Source organism: Paroedura picta, chromosome 11 (assembly GCF_049243985.1).
Source record: "Paroedura picta isolate Pp20150507F chromosome 11, Ppicta_v3.0, whole genome shotgun sequence".
Lineage (NCBI taxonomy): Eukaryota > Metazoa > Chordata > Lepidosauria > Squamata > Gekkonidae > Paroedura > Paroedura picta.
Genome location: NC_135379.1, coordinates 64,874,555 through 64,891,232, shown reverse-complemented (window position 1 = coordinate 64,891,232; position 16,678 = coordinate 64,874,555). Strand labels below are relative to the sequence as shown.

General features: G+C 46.4%; 1 protein-coding gene across 5 annotated transcripts in view; it reads right to left on the bottom strand.

Annotated features, from left to right (window-relative positions):
• Positions 1–16,678, bottom strand: part of COL15A1 (collagen type XV alpha 1 chain) — a 161,886-nt gene that overhangs the window by 31,225 nt on the left and 113,983 nt on the right. For all 5 annotated transcript variants that reach the window (XR_013225305.1, XM_077302953.1, XM_077302954.1 and 2 more), the window contains 7 exons: positions 11,921–11,980; positions 10,367–10,402; positions 9,055–9,117; positions 3,262–3,339; positions 3,129–3,164; positions 1,593–1,646; positions 1,432–1,491 (listed from right to left, as the gene is read on the bottom strand). Coding sequence is in view for 4 of the 5 variants with exons in the window: in XM_077302953.1 (XP_077159068.1) it covers positions 1,432–1,491; positions 1,593–1,646; positions 3,129–3,164; positions 3,262–3,339; positions 9,055–9,117; positions 10,367–10,402; positions 11,921–11,980 (387 nt within the window). In the remaining variant the exon portion in view is untranslated. The remainder of the gene's footprint in view (positions 1–1,431; positions 1,492–1,592; positions 1,647–3,128; positions 3,165–3,261; positions 3,340–9,054; positions 9,118–10,366; positions 10,403–11,920; positions 11,981–16,678) is intronic.

The window sequence follows — 16,678 nt, the reverse complement described above, 5'->3', positions numbered from 1 at the left end:
GCCACGTAGGCAAAGAGGCTCAGCTAGCAGCACCTGCAAGATGGAATGAAGCCGTGTCTCCCTACATCAAGGGTCCTCTGCCTCACAAGGGCCCTCCGGCACCCAGACACTGGCGGCTGGCCTGTCCCTCTTGGATGCCAACACTCATTCTTCTCGGAAATTGGGAGGGCAACTTCTGGTAGCTAATGTTGGCGTGGGCCGAGAAGTCCTGGGGAGGGGGCCTTCCAGCAGCCAAGCCTGGCCTCTTCAGAAGGTCTGTCCTCCCCGTTCCACCTTCTGATGGAATGCACCGCTTTTCATTTGTGAACAGCTAATTGCACGGACTCTGAATCCTGTTATTTCAAAGGCAGCAATCCTGTGAGAGGTTTGCTTCCTGCCTACTCTTTCCTCCTTAGAAATATCTCTTTCTCTCTTGGATTTTCACAACAGAAGAGACTCTTGAAAGACCTGAGAGACTTCACTAGAGAGGCTTGTTCTGTTCTGCTGTAGTTCAGGAGAGTGAATCACTCAATACACAGTTCTGCAGGTGGAGAAATGAAACTCACCATGTTATATCTATCTATATCTATTTGTTTCTCCCAGAGCTGTCAGCTGAATGCTTATCTGCTTGGTAATGGGCATGTGCAAACTCAGGGTCAGTGTCTGAAGAAGCCTCTCGACTCTCCCTCTGCCCCACAGGGCCACGCAGTTCAGTGAAATGAATTAAGAAATGCACACCCACACAACGTGCAGCCCACCAAACCAAGCACCAGCCCCCAGCCACGACCTGCCAGTATCCAGAAATCTACTTTTGCAGTCCCAAACAGGAAGCAAAAGACCCCATTCAGCCTGGGGAGGGGGGGACCCAAATTCCGTGGGCTCTCGCAGATATGTGCTTCACTCGGTTTATTCTCATCAAATTTCCAAAGGCTATAATGGCTAGAGTCAACCTCAGAATCATAGAACAATAGAATCAAAGAGTTGGAAGGGACCTCCTGGGTTATCTAGTCCAACCCCTGAATTATGCAGGACATTCACCACCCATTATGGTTGAGATTCTATGATTCTAACCCTATTGCTCATCCATGCTAACTTGTCACCCCCTTGAATCTTCACAGAATCAGCCTCTCCATCAGATGGCTCTCCAGCCTCTGCTTAAAAAATTCCAAAGATGGAGAACCCACCATCTCCCAAGGAAGCCTGTTCCACTGAGAAACCGCTCTAACTGTCAGGAACTTCTTCTGGGTGTTTAGAGGGAATTTCCTTTGAATTAATTTCATCCCATTCGTTCTGGTCTGTCCCTCTGGGGCAAGAGAGAACAACTCTGCTCCATCCTCCATATGGCACCCTTTTAAATACTTGAAGATAGTTATCAGATCCCCTCTCAGTCTCTCCTCTCCAGGCTAAACAGAGCAAGCTCTATTAACAAGAAATCGCTCAGCTCAAACTTACGTATAATGTCACACCCCGTTCACCTTTTATGCCTTTCAGTCCATTCAAGCCAGGGCGTCCCTGAAAGGGGAAAAAAGGAGATAAATTTGTTCCCCAAAATAAGGCATGCTGGGAGGTGGGGGCAACATATGTACTTACATATGTACAACATATGTACTTACAGGCCGGCCGGGAAAACCAAGTTCTCCTTTAGGCCCTGCAGGCCCTATTGGTCCCTAAAGAGAAAATTTAAAAGGATGATTATCCCAGGGAAAGAAACACAGGGGAGATACTATGAACATGCAATATGCTTGTGGCTTCATAAGAACATTGGAAAAGCCATGTTGGATCAGCCTGGTGGCCCATCCAGGCCAACACTCTGTGTCACACAGTGGCCCAAACTGAGATGCCATCAGGAGGTCCACTAGTGAGGCCAGAACTCCAGAACCCATCCCATTCTTGCCCCCAAAGTACCAAGAAGTTGGAGCTCACTGCCATAGGCAGATCATATATAGCTAAAGGCCATTGATAAACCTCTGCTCCACATGTTTGTGATGTCTGTGCTTGTAGCTTTTGCCAGCTCCTGCGGGGATGAATTCCACATGTTCATGACTCTTTGGGTGAAGAAGTCCTTCCTGTTCTAAGCCTACTGCTCATCAATTTCATTGAGTGCCCACAAGTTCTTGAATTTTGTGAAAGGGAGAAAAGTACTTCTTTCTCTACCTTCTCTACCCCTTGTGTAATTATGTAAACCTCATTTGAAATGGAATTTATTCCCACTGACTCTCAAGCTCTCTTTGCTCTTAAGTGTCGTTCCACCTTGGCATGCGCACATGAGTGCAGCACATAAACTGTCCCAAAACCGTCATGGTTAACCCTGTAACGAAGTGACACTAAAGGAAAGCCTCAACCAGCCCTAGGGTGCAAATGTTCCACTCCATTAAGTGTGCTGATGGAAAGGCCTGTGAGTTTGATTCTTGTAATTTGGCACAAATGTGTAACTAATACTGGCACAGGAACCTTTGTGGACCGCTCTGATTCATGGCTTTGATTTTGCCATGGCCTGTCGCTGTTGCATCCATTCATTTCGTTTGTACCTTTCTACTTTGTCTTTCTCCCCCAGTGTGGACCCAAAGGAGTTTGCAACCTTGGCCAGGTTTGGGCCAAACCCCTGCAGTGATGTGGCAGAGGCTTGCCTTAGACCTGACCAGCAGTTGTGGGAGTCCAGAAACAGATGCAAGTCTGGGCCTTGGAGCAACCCAAGATCTTGGTGTTTAGCACAGGAATTCCAGGCATGGAGGCACCGTGAGGGCAGCAGGGCAGAGCTGGATAAAGTTTGCAGGACAGACTAGTAAGGTTGCAGGCTCTGGACTGGAAAACACCTGCAGATTAGAGGGGAGGGGGGTTGGAGCTTGAGGAGGGGGTTGCAGAGGGGAGAGGCCTCAGAGTCCACCTTCCAAGGTGGCCATTTCCCCCAGGGGAACTGATCTGTGTCATTGGGAACCCAGTTGTAATTCCAGGAGGGGAGGGCTTAGGCAGACATTTCAAAACATGAATGGACGTCCAGTTTTTAATTCTGCTTTCTACCATGAATGTTCTACCCATGGTTCTATGCAGCTCCTAAGTTACTGCAAATGTTGAAATATGGTGCTCGTGTTGAAACAATGTTTTGAACATGAGCACATTAACAGGAAAAAATCAAACACGAAAAACCTCACCATTGGCCCACGTGGTCCCACATCTCCAGGCTCACCCTGTGAGAAAAGGGGGACATAAATGATTAAGGAGAACACAGAGCAGCTTGTGGGACAAGAGCTAGGGAGGGAATGACAAACAAGACAAGAACGTTACCTTTTCTCCTGGCCTGCGGATCAATTCCGTCAGTGAGTCTGTCGAGGCAAAGATTGCTCCTGGCTCTCCCTTTTCACCCTACAAAAGCCACAGAAGAATGTCTTGAATGCCTGCATCAAAGAACCCTTGTGTACTATTGTATCTGTTCCTCACATAAACATTTGGAATTTCAGATCCATGAGAATCAAACTGGCATGAAGACTGAAGAAGGTTGCGTAGTGACATGTGCCATCTGCGGGATGTTTGTCTTTTTACCTCTGGGACAATTTGTACAAATGCAGCAAGGGCAAATTAGTGGCTCTGCTGGAGGAGAAGGTCCGGGGATTAGAGAAACGATTGATTACACTGCAGGAGGAGGGAAATCTATCAAAACAAAATCAGGAGCACCTAATGCAGGAGGGTAATAATTAGAAGAATGTTACACATAGGAGTAGAAGAATAAGAAGAAGGTCTGACCCACTGATGCTCAGCAATCGGTTCCAAGGTCTGCCTGAAGAGGTTGATTCAGGAACACAGGAGCATGTGCAATCCCCCATGAAGAACAAGCCCCAGCGTAGACCAGGAAAAAAGTCACAGGCCCCCACAGCTGAGAGTTCTAGGTCTTCTCCCCCGCTGACCCCACAAAGCACAGGAAACACTTCACAGTACCCCACGAGAAAGAGTTTTAGTTCTGCTCCCAAGGGTACGAAGAAACGGGGACTGGTAATTGGGGATTCCTTGCTAAGAGGTTTAGAGGCCAAAGTGTGTAGACCAGACTTGTTGTTTCGAAAGGTCTGCTGCCTACCTGGTGCATGCATCAAGGATGTGACAGAACGGCTGGACAGGCTCATCAAGCCCACAGATCATTACCCCTCCCTTCTCATCCATGTAGGAACAAATAATACTGCCCAGCAGACCATAGAAAATATTTTTAAAGACTTTGTGGATCTGGGGGAAAAGGTAAAGGAGGGAAGGACAGAGCTCTAAAGAAGAGTACCTACAGGTTACTAGGCACTGTAGATCAATCACCAGAAAGGCCAAAGCTGAGAGTGAGCTAAGATTGGCCAGGGAAGCCCATTGTAACAAGAAAAGATTTTTCAGTTATGTGAGGAGCAAATGTAAAGTAAAGGAGGCACTGTTGGGTGTGGATGGACAAACTCTAACGGAAGATGCAGAGAAAGCAGAAAGGCTTAGTGCCTATTTTACATCTGTTTTTTCCCACAGGTCAAAGTATTTAGGCACATCTAGAGATGGCCGTGAGCCTCTTGTGGCGCAGAGTGGTAAGGCAGCCGTCTGAAAGCTTTGCCCATAAGGCTGGGAGTTCAATCCCAGCAGCCGGCTCAAGGTTGACTCAGCCTTCCATCCTTCCGAGGTCGGTAAAATGAGTACCCAGCTTGCTGGGGGGTAAACGGTCATGACTGGGGAAGGCACTGGCAAACCACCCCGTATTGAGTCTGCCATGAAAACGCTAGAGGGCGTCACCCCAAGGGTCAGACATGACTCGGTGCTTGCACAGGGGATACCTTTACCTTTACCTTTAGAGATGGCCGTAGCCAAAGGATAGTGTATGGGTGGCAGGTTAACATGGATAGAGAAGTTGTCGAGAGGCATTTAGCTGCACTGGATGAGTTCAAATCCCCTGGTCCGGATGAAATGCACCTGAAAGTACTCAAAGAACTTTCCAGAGAACTTGCACAGCCCTTGTCCATCATCTTCGGAACCTCTTTAAGGACAGGAGATGTCCCGGAGGACTGGAAAAGAGCAAACATTATTCCGATCTTCAAAAAAGGGAGGAAGGATGACCCAGGAAACTACAGACCAGTGAGTCTGACCTCTGTTGTGGGGAAGATAATGGAGCAGATATTAAAGGAAGCGATCTGCAAACATCTGGAGGACAATTTGGTGATCCAAGGAAGTCAGCATGGATTTGTCTCCAACAGGTCCTGCCAGACCAACCTAGTTTCCTTTTTTGACCAAGTAACAGGTTTGCTGGATCGTGGAAATTCAGTTGATGTCGTTTACTTGGATTTTAGTAAAGCTTTTGACAAGGTTCCCCATGATGTTCTGATGGATAAGTTGAAGGACTGCAATCTGGATTTTCAGATAGGTGGATAGGGAATTGGTTAGAGAACCGCACTCAAAGAGTTGTTGTCAATGGTGTTTCATCAGATTGGAGAGAGGTGAGTAGCGGGGTACCTCAGGGCTCGGTGCTCGGCCCAGTACTTTTTAACATATTTATTAATGATCTAGATGAGGGGGTGGAGGGACTACTCATCAAGTTTGCAGATACCAAATTGGGAGGACTGGCAAATACTCCGGAAGATAGAGACAGAGTTCAACGAGATCTGAACACAATGGAAAAATGGGCAAATGAGAACAAGATGCAATTTAATAAAGATAAGTGTAAAGTTCTGCATCTGGGTCAGAAAAATGAAAAGCATGCCTACTGGATGGGGGATACGCTTCTAGGTAGCACTGTGTGTGAACGAGACCTTGGGGTACTTGTGGATTGTAAACTAAACATGAGCAGGCAGTGTGATGCAGCGGTAAAAAAGGCAAATGCCATTTTGGGCTGTATCAACAGAGGCATCACATCAAAATCACAAGATGTCATAGTCCCATTGTATACGGCACTGGTCAGACCACACCTGGAGTACTGTGTGCAGTTCTGGAGGCCTCACTTCAAGAAGGATGTCGATAAAATTGAAAGGGTACAGAGGAGAGCGACGAAGATGATCTGGGGCCAAGGGACCAAGCCCTATGAAGATAGGTTGAGGGCCTTGGGAATGTTCAGCCTGGAGAAAAGGAGGTTGAGAGGGGACATGATAGCCCTCTTTAAGTATTTGAAAGGTTGTCACTTGGAGGAGGGCAAGATAGCTAACAAACATATCTCTCTACTGCTCTATGCAGATGACGCTGTCCTGTTATCAAGAACGCCAAATGGAATGAGAAGGGCCTTGGTTCTATTGGGTACTTCCTGCCGATTGAACCAGCTAGAGGTCAATCATTCAAAAACAAAGATTATGGTTTTTGGTAACAAACCTAAAACATATACATGGCATCTCAATTCATCACCCATAGAACAGGTCAGATTTTACAAATATCTGGGAGTACTATTCCAATCAAATGGCCGTAGAAACTCCCATATATCATATATTTCCTCAAATGCCCATAGAAGCTCAGGTGCCATTCAGAAATTCTTCTGGCACAAAGGTGGGCGTAATGTTCCCGCAGCCCTTAAGCTGTTCAAGGCAAAACCTCTAGCACAGATGATGTATGGGGCCCCATTGTGTATAAATGCCAATATTTCCAGCCTAGAAAAGACCCAGGCTAAATTTTTAAGATCCCTGCTCCATGTACCAACCAGCATTTCCAACGCTTTAATCCGGGTGGAAACAGGAATGTATTCTATCCAGACCAGAATATGGATATGTACGTCACTTTACCTAATGATGTCTGAATCATTGGTTGTACTGTGGATATCCACTCTTGAGAAAAAACTTTCCTCATATGGTCTGTCCAAACAGTTAATACTGTCTCTGGGTTTCAACCGAGCAAAGGAAACGATAAAACAAAGAATCCTAGATATCCATCGCCAACAGGATTTCAATCAAGTAAAAAATCCACTTTTTCCAATGCTTCCACTTAATAATTTGAGGCCATTACCTTATTTATCTAATCTTGTTTTCCCAGAACATAGGAGATCATTTACTCTCTTATGATATAACATGCTCCCATCCGCTTTTACGGAAGGCTTATTCAAAAAATTACCCATCTGTGATCGTTTATGCATCTGCCAGGATGGGAGCATTGAGACATCTGAACATGTATTACTCCAGTGTAGGCTATACGATCAATTCAGGGGAGAACTTAGATCTTCCCTACAGAATAAGCCCAACTCAGAGGCAATCACAGACATGTTGTCAGACAAAAGCACAGAAATAACTTCTATTGTGGCCAGATTTGCTTGGAGAGCAATCAAAACAAGGAAGAGCTGGTTGGATTCGGAGCAACTTAGGTAGAGATAGTCTCAATTGCTTGAGATAATGCTTGTGAGTTTTAAAACCAGGATGATTCTTATAGCTGGAATGTTTTTATCTTTTTTAAAATAATATTTAAGTTATCAATGATTCTTTTATCTTGTTAATGCCAGATGTTTTTATGTACCTTGTAATTTGACTACTGGTTAGTACCGTAATAATAAAGACCTTCCTTTCCTTTCCTTCCCACAGCTACACAACAACTGTGAGCAAAAGCTTATAAATAAATCAAATAAATTTAGATAACTATGTCTATTTGAATGTAAGACTGGAATTTTTGGAGATTGAAAACTTAGAAGTAATCTTAGCTTTGAGTGGGTAGAAATTAAGAACTCAAATGAAAGGACATTGATTTGATGAAAATTTATTCTTAACACTTGGTTTAAGTAGATTTTTCTACTCTAGTCAGTTATGATGAGAGCATAGACCTGGAGCTGATCACAAAAAGATTGTTCAGATAATAGGCACATCAAGCCACAGGATCTGTTCGCCAGGCCACTGGGGCATCCCCTTGTCTTATAAATCAATCTTCAAGTGTTAAATGACTATTCCCTAAAGAGGGCCTTTCCCTTCAAACCCATCAAGAGGCCGCTTCTTTCAAACTCCTCGAAAGGAGAGAAGCTGTCCGCAAGGGTGCAATGTACCAGATTCCCTTAGCCACCTATTATTCAACTGCCCCAAATTTCAAATGTTCCATCTTTATCTGTGGGGTTTTGGGGAAAACTGAAGTGTCTGTGCATCGATGAGAAACATCTAGTGAAAATGTTGAGCTCAAAGGAGCCTTCTCAGATAGTGGACCTTGCAAAAATTCTGTTGATCATCTCGAGAACCATCTATCTCTGCTGCAGATTGGCTGTACGACATAAAGGCTTTATTACTGTTGTCCATATGTCTATGCCCGGAATTTGTTTCTGGTTTAAATTTTGTTTTATGTATGCCAAGGTATCTGAATATAACTAAACAAACAAACAAACAAAAGAGCCCAGGTGGGCTCAGAATTCCATGGTGGGGGAGGGGCCTGAGGCAGTTTCCTGCAAGAAAACAACCAAGGGGGGGGGGTGCGGCGGGAGGGAGTTCTTTGTGTATATCTGTGGCTCCACATGGAGTAGTCTGTGCATGTGGGGGAGGAAGAAATGGGGAGGCAACGCCCTTCCCCAGCACTGTTTCTGCGTGGGAAAACCGCTGGGGGAGGGGGCAGAAGGCCTTCAGCTCCCTTAGGGTGCCATCGGGAGCCCATTTGGGCTCTCCTTTATTTCTACAGAGATATGTGGCTGCAATGAACCAGAGGTGGATGGCAAAGGACTGCAGGTTGGAAGTAGGGACTGTAGGCAGTTGGGTTGCCAACCTCCAGGTGAGGCCTGGATATCTCTCAACCTTACAACTGATCTCTAGACTACAGGCATCAGTTCCCCTGGAGAAAATATCGGCGTTAGAGTGTGGCGTCTAGGGCACTGTACTCCACTGAGGACCTTCCCCTCCCCAGTCTTTATGCCCCAATCTCCAGAAAGCTCCCAAACTGGGGTTGGCAACCATAGCTGACAGCCCAATCTAAGCCCTCTGTGTAAGCAGCCCAGAGCACTCCTGGCCCACCCGCTGCCTGCTCTCTGGCTCCCAGATCTTCTCCACTTCCTCAGCCTGGGTGGCCAGTCCCTGGGAAGGGCCCCTACATTGCCTCTTTTCCTATGGGGGAAATGTTAATCCACACGGTCCCAATAACTGCTTTACATTTCGAAACGGGGTTGTTGGGGACTTATTGTCTGCTCTTGCATCTTACCTGCTTGCCTTTCTCACCTGGTAGCCCAGGTAGCCCAATGTCGCCTTTTGGTCCCTTCGGGCCCTAGAAAAAGATGATATGCCTTTTTATAAGCAGGAGGAACATTAAGTAGCTTCTAAAGTTGATAAATTAGACAGGAAAGCAGAAGACCTGTACACAGAACTGGAGAGCTGTTCAATCCTTAGGTAAGGGGTGTGAGGTTGGTGTGGCTTAAAACTCAGCAAGGGTAGATGGCAGTGGGGACCTCTCCCTACCCATGCTTTGTCTCCCAAATTCACGTTTTAATCAGTTTTTAATCAGTTGTCCTGGACTGGAGTCAAGACAGGAAGGAACTTTGCAAAGGGTGAAAAACAATTTTTAAAAGTAGCTTGTGGGAGTGAAGAGAGGATCCAGACCTCTGTTCCTGCATGCCCATACTGTGCTTTTATCCCACCCCCTATTATAGGAAATTAATAGTATCCAGGCTGGGTCTCGTTGAATCCCATGTGGCTGAGATGATCAACCCAGCCTTGGTTGGGTTATACTAGGCTCAAGATCCTAATCCCTTGAGCCTGTTTTTCTCTTTGAATTTCCCACTGGGAACCCAGCACAGAGGGGTCGGTGGGAAACCGTACTGCAAAAGGAAGGGGAAACCCTGTATAGAGCAGTGGAGACTTCCCAGGTCATGAGCTGTGGAAAGGTGTGAAATTAAATCACAAGGTGGAAAGGAGCGATTACAGGAGTGACTTCAGCACCTTTTGGTGTCTGTTTGAAGGTTCCCCAGGTACAGTGGATCACACACAGCCCCTCCCATTTCTACCCTTTTCTAGCTCTGGTCCAAGTTACAGATCAGTTCATGAGGCAGCCATGTTGGTCTGCTAGATCTGAGTCCAGTAGCACCCCAGGGCCAACCAGGTGGTGTGGGGTGGAGAGTCATGGCTCCCTTCAGCTGTTCAACTCAAGAGATTATTTATTTATTACCAGGCTGCCTCTTTAGAGCCCTGCGTGAGATGGCTTACAATTAAAACCATCTTTTTTTTTTTAATTCATTAAACAGAGGGGCATAACATTTTATGGGTGGAACGAAACAATTTGAGTTTATCTGGAAAGGAAACCTTACACCGCTGGTCCCCTGAGACACAACTGACACCCCCCCCCCTCCAATTTGTACACAGTTCTTTCCAGTTCTAATCGCATTCTTATCATGACCTCCTCTGACTGTAAGGCCTTATTTTTATGGTCCCTGAGAACTATATAAATTAAGCAGTGCAGCAAATGCCACGTGTTCATGGGTGCAGGCACATATTAACGAGTTCTAGAACTTAAAACGTACAGGAAATCCTGGCAGTCCGGGCATGCCGTCTGGCCCCTGTGGAATGTAACAACAACAAAACAAGCATGTGAAAATATTTCACTCAGGGACGCTTGACTACTGCTCTTTTTGAATCGCCATTCACTCCCAAACTGCAGTCAGCCCCACTCCCCCTCCCCTCCCAGCCACACCCATTTTTTAATGTTTACAATTTCCTGGAATTGCTTTGTGAATGGATTGTACGCAGGGAGTCTTGGGCTGCTTTGCCCCTGCCCTCTGCACTCTTGCCCTCTACACCAGTGGTCCCCAACCTGTGGGCTGCGGCCCGGTGCCGGGTCGCGAAGGCCATGGCGCCGGGCTGCGGCTCCCTCTCCCCGCCCCCCCCCGCAGTAAAAAACTTCCCAGGCCGCAAGCTTGCGGCCCGGGAAGCTTCTTACTGCGGGAGGGCGGGGAGAGGGAATCAGGGCCGGGCCGCGCATGGCGCATGCGCGGCCCGTGTGGACGCGGCCCGCGGGCGTGGCCCGATGCCCAGCTGGTTCCCAGCCTCGGAAAGGTTGGGGAGCACTGCTCTACACCACTGTCTGCCCCTTCTGCTTAAAATAACGCCTGCAAAACGGCGCTCTTTCGCCAGGTCTGTGGCTGAGGCCAGGGGAGGCGAGGAAGATCAGTGCCCCCCCCACTCCAGCGGTCAGTGTCATTTGGACCCTCTTTTCTTCCCCTTGAAGTAGGGATGGGGTTGAGGTAATTTCACCATTTTGTTGCTGTTTCCAATTGTGTTTTTATTGTCCGTTTTAATGGGTTTTTTATCGGCGGGTTTTAGTAGACATCTGTAACCTGCCACAAGCCAGTTTTGGGAGTGGTGGGCAATAACAATAACAACAACAATAACAACAGCAGCAGCAATAACAACAGCAATAACAATAACAATATTGAGGAAGACCATATCTCTTTTTTCGAGAAAGTGACTACCTTGCTGGATCAGGGGAATGCTGTGGACATAGGGTACTTGTTAATGGTTCAGCATCGTCTTGAAAAAGAGTGACCAGTGGAGTACCCCAAGGGTCTGTCCTGGGGCCTGTGTTGTTCAACATATTTATAAATGATTTGGATGAGGGATTAGAGAGGATACTTATTAAATTTGCAGACAATACTAAACTGGAGAGATAGCAAAAACAACTGAAGACAGCAACAGAATACAGGATGATCATGATAGGCTTGAGAAGTGGGCTAAACTAAATAAAATGAAGTTCAATGGGGACAAATGTAAAGTTCTGCATTTAGGTAGGAAAAAACAAATAAGATTCTATGGCCTCCTTAGCAGGTTGCTTTATTATTATTTAGGAATTTATACCCCACAAAGATCCCAGTGTGGGTCACAACAATACAGAATAAGATAATCTACAACACTTTAAGAACATTTAAAGTATAAGCCCTACCCTCCCTCCCTCCCTCTCAGCACTCAGAGGAAACTAGACATGAAAGGCCTGGGTGAAGAAGAGGTGTGTTATCACCTGACCAATCCCCAGGACTGAGGCACTGCAGGGTGAAAGAAATCATGCAAAGGACTCTACTCACTGGAGGGCCAAATCCTTGAAGTCCAGTCAGGTTAAAACTTCCATCTGAAGTATTGAGTGTCTGAAAAGGAAGGATGAGGAACAGGTAGTGCCAGGCATTCATTGGGTCAGGACTGACTAGTTCTGGTTCTTGGTCCAGGGCTGCCTCACTGTCCAGGGTTTGTTTTTGTTGGGCAAGTGCCCAGAATGGAGCTTCAGAACACAACAAGAAGGTTTCTTCTTCCCCACTTTCCCCCACTGCCCTACCAAGTACCTATTGCCACCTGCTGAGGCCACCCATTCCTCCATTGCAGCTCCTGGGCAGCCTTTTAAATGCTTCCCTAAGGGCGGAGCAACCAATCCTCTCTTCCCAACCTGTCTGTACCCCCTTGGCAGGGCTGAGTTCCAGGATCCCCTCTGGTAGAAACAAGGTAGAAACAAGGCAGAAAGAAACAATGCTTTCTAATATTGAAGTGGAACCTCCTTGTCCGTAATTTGAATCCACCACTCCTAGTCCTCGTCTCTCAAGCTGCAGCAAACAAGCTGGCCACCCGCTTCAACATGTCCCCCTTTTACGTAGTTCAGCACAGCTGTCCTACGGTCCCTGGCCCGCCTCTTTTCCAACTCTCTCAACCTCTCCTCATAAGGCACGGATTCTAACCCCTCAACCACCTCTGAATACATTCTAAGCTGGGTAACGGAAGTTCTCATGCTCCATGCCAGGATTATGGTGATGTGTGGGCTATCCAAAGGAAATGGTTCTATTTGCCATTTGATCCATGGCAGAGGAGCCTAGATTAATCGGTTTTAATTCAATTTGTGTCAAAAAGGTCAACCAGTATATCTACACATTATACACATTCGGTGCTATGAAATTTCCATATTATCCAAGTTATGAGGATGAACCCACGGCATCATATATAAGAAATCCTTTGCCTAACCACACAAAATAGGCGAGAACTGGTTGTGGAAAAATATATAATACTCTCTGAATATGAGTTTATGTGTATTTAATGCAGGGGTAGTCAAACTGCGGCCCTCCAGATGTCCATGGACTACAATTCCCAGGAGCCCCCTGCCAGCAAATGCTGGCAGGGGGCTCCTGGGAATTGTAGTCCATGGACATCTGGAGGGCCGCAGTTTGACTACCCCTGATTTAATGTGTCTGTAATCACAGAAGGCGGCTGTGGAAGCTAAAAGGCATCTGGTTTTATGTGGTCCACAGCTCATGTTCACCCACCAGGAGTGTTTGTAAATTGTACAGTCTGACATCCCGACCCTGAATGTTTTTCATTTCATATATGCGCTCTATACAATAAATATTTCATTTTTTATTGGTCGTACGTTGACCCTTTTGACACAAGTAGGAAGATTTGGGGTAGACGTTTGTTTCCCCTCTTATATTGTTTGCTTCAGTCTTAATTTATTCATTCTATTAATTTATTGAGGGGATTTTCATGCTGCCGGTCCTGGGGAACTTGTCCTAAACAGCTTACAAAGTAACAGAAGACAACACAATGTTAAAAGTTGTAAATTAAAACCCAGCATTACGAATAACCCAGGCTAGAATTTCACCGCTTCGCACTTAATCCATTCAGGCTTTTGAAGCAATTGGCCCAAATTCGGCTGGGAAGGGGAAAATGTTAACCCGCTGGCCCCATTCACATTGCCTCTGAGAGAGAGGGGACCGGCCCAAGGTCACCCAGCTGGCTGCATGTGGAGGAGGGGTGGGGGTAGGGAATCAAGCCCAGAGCCATTCCACACAGCGCTAATGTTGCTGAAGTCTAACTGTTGTGTAACACTATTTTTTTAACACTCCCACAAAAAGCGCTTTGATGTGGCGCTTTTCGGGGAATCGTAAAAAGTGAATTTCCTCTTTAAAAAAAACGCTTCACTCCTGAGAACAACCTGCAACACATCCAAAAAAAGACATGTGCATTCTCAATATAGCGGTAGAAAGAATGTCCCTCCCTAGCTCTTGCCCCTGAGCATCCGGAGACGCGATCGCCATTATCCCCCCCTTAAACTGGCTAAAGCAACGAATAAGCAAGGCTTCTTCGGATGAAGTCCCTCCACAGAAGTGCTTAACAGTAAAACAAAGCTCCCTTCTGCAATTGCCTTTAAACTCTCCAAGCACAATACAGTTATTTTTTGCCAGAAATTGCACCCATCAGGGAGAAAAAATTTTTTTACTTGAAGAGTGTGTATCAGCTCCTTTGCCAGCAAAAAAGGTCTTTCTGAGACATCAAATGAACAAATATTCATTTCTGCTGGTGTTTTTGGGTTTTTAAAAAACAGATTTCAAAGGGAAAGGGGCTTTCCAGGAGCATGAACACAACAGTTCATTGGCTGTTCTGTTTGATTGATGGCTAGCGGCGGGAAAATATTGCCTCCTTTGCTGTGATTCCGGCGAGACTGGAAACTTGTGGGTAACGAAAACAGAGCTAGTGGGAGAGCCTTTTCCCCGCTAGAACCGGCTGTGTGCGTTGTCAAGACCTGCCGCTATTAATTGTAGCGCTTTACAATAGCGCTTACATTTAGCTACATTGGCGGTTGTGCGGAATGGCTCCCAGTTCTCCAGTTTAGTAGCTGCTGTTCTTAACCCCTACTCCACGCTGGCTCTCAACTTGCATAACTTATATAACTGTTAACCTGGCTTGAACTTCTGTGTTAACACTCTGAACACACTGATAGGTAAAATAAGCCCTGCCAGGAGATTCCATTCTGAGAGCCAAACTACATGCTAGAGGTGGGCATGGGACAACCGGTGGCTGCCGACACCACTTTAGAAAAGAATTTAGCAGTTTATAAATTGCAATGACAGTATCCTATTATCTTGTTCTGCTGAAACAGCTCTCCGCAGCCATTTTGGTGCTTGAGGAGGAGGGGGATGCAACAATATCACATAGTACCAATGAATCACTTGGGTCAATTGTTAAACTGATACATTCTCATTTAAAATGGGGCTGGGGGCCACAAGTTGTCCTGCGCTGGATCATGCCCACGTGTCATGTATCTTCTGGCTTCTTAGAAGAGGAGTATTAATCAACGGTCTCTTCGTAAGTACCGGATTTGATAGCAATGTAGCTTTCAACTCTTTCCTAAGTATTCTGCTGGAAACACTGAGGGCCATTCCGCACGAGTTTAATATAGCACTAGTCTTACATTTTTCTTTTCGCCACTAAAACTGCATTACGCATGACGTCATGAACAATCTGCCACACTCCTGCAACACTAGCGCCAAAATCACTTCGTTGTAGCGATTTTCGAGGAATCAGGAAAAGTGGATTCACCCTCAGAAAATCGCCACACTCTTGTCAACAACCTGCAACACTTGCGAAAAAGACATGTGCGTTCTCAATGTAGCAGTTGCAACAAAGTCTCTCCCCCTGGCTCTCTCCTCCGAACTTCCAGCAAAGCAATGGCAATTTTTTTTCCTTGGAGCAGGGAAAGCAACGAACCAGCGAGGCTCATTGAACCAGCCTCATTCACCCAGCGAGGCTTCTCCAGCTACAGTCCCTCCACAGAAGGGCTTTAAAGCTCCCCTAAGTCCCCAAGCACAACACAGCCCTCTGTTCGCCAGTTCCCTTTAATTTCGGCCAAAATTTGCGCCCATGCGAGGGGGGGGGATTTTCCCCCCACTTGGTGGAGCGTGATAACGATGAATCACCAGCTCCCACGCCAGCTAGATGGGTCTTTCCATTGCAACGAATCAACGCATATTCGTTGCAACGTGTTTTTTTTTTAAACCTGTGCTTAAAGGGAAAGGGGCTTTTCCGGAGCATGATAACAACTGCCCATTGGCTGTTCCGTTTGATTGATGGCCAGGGGCGGGACCAAGCACAGAAAAAAATTGCTTCCTTTCTAGCGATTCCTGTGAGACCGGAAACCTGTGGGGAACGAATGAAACGCTACTGGATTCCACTACAAATGAAGGTATGCGGAACGCCGAGATTCCACTATTTAAAATAGCGTTTCTGATTTGTGAAAGCAATTGGCCACATTGGTCCTTGTGCAGAATGGCCCTGATTGTTCTCTGTGCTTTCTGGGATTTATGTGTAGTCAGTAAAGATTCTTTTACGATAGGCCATTGGGTGTTCAGTGGAGGTGGTTTGAGGGAAGATCTCATGCACAATACTAAGACTGTTAGAGACTAGGCAGCTGAGTAAGGATGGATCTGATGGAGACAGATGGAGAGAAGGTGGGGAGACAGACCTCGAGGCTCTGCTTCTCTCTCGCGCACACACAAACACACACACACACTCTCTTGGTGCTCAAGAAAGACAGGGTAAAGCATAACCATGAGGGGAAAGTTCTATTGATGGTGGCAGCTTATGCTGGGCTAACCCCCAGTGTTTGTCTGGGTGTGTTGGGAGGGGGGGGGTTGGGTATATGTGGAAAGTAAAAATGTTTTTTTAAGATACAACCAGTTCCATCAGGCTCTTGGCAATCCAAATAGGGATGCCTGTGTCCAAGTTGGACCTGGGGGACTCCCTGGACTTATAACTCAGCTCCAGACTAAAGAGATCAATTCTCCTGGAGAAAATGGCTGCTTTTCCACAGCATTATACTCCACTCTGATCCCCCTGCCCCAAATCCCACCCACTCCCAGCCCCACCCCTAAAGTCTCCAGGTATTCCCCAACATAGAGCTGGCAACCCTATAACCGAGGCCCAAGTGGACCGTGGACCAAATGGGAGGATGTGACACAGCTCATTTCAGGTTTTAAAATGAAACTGCGGCAGCCATTTTGCATTACCTAGGCAACTGCAGACAAGAG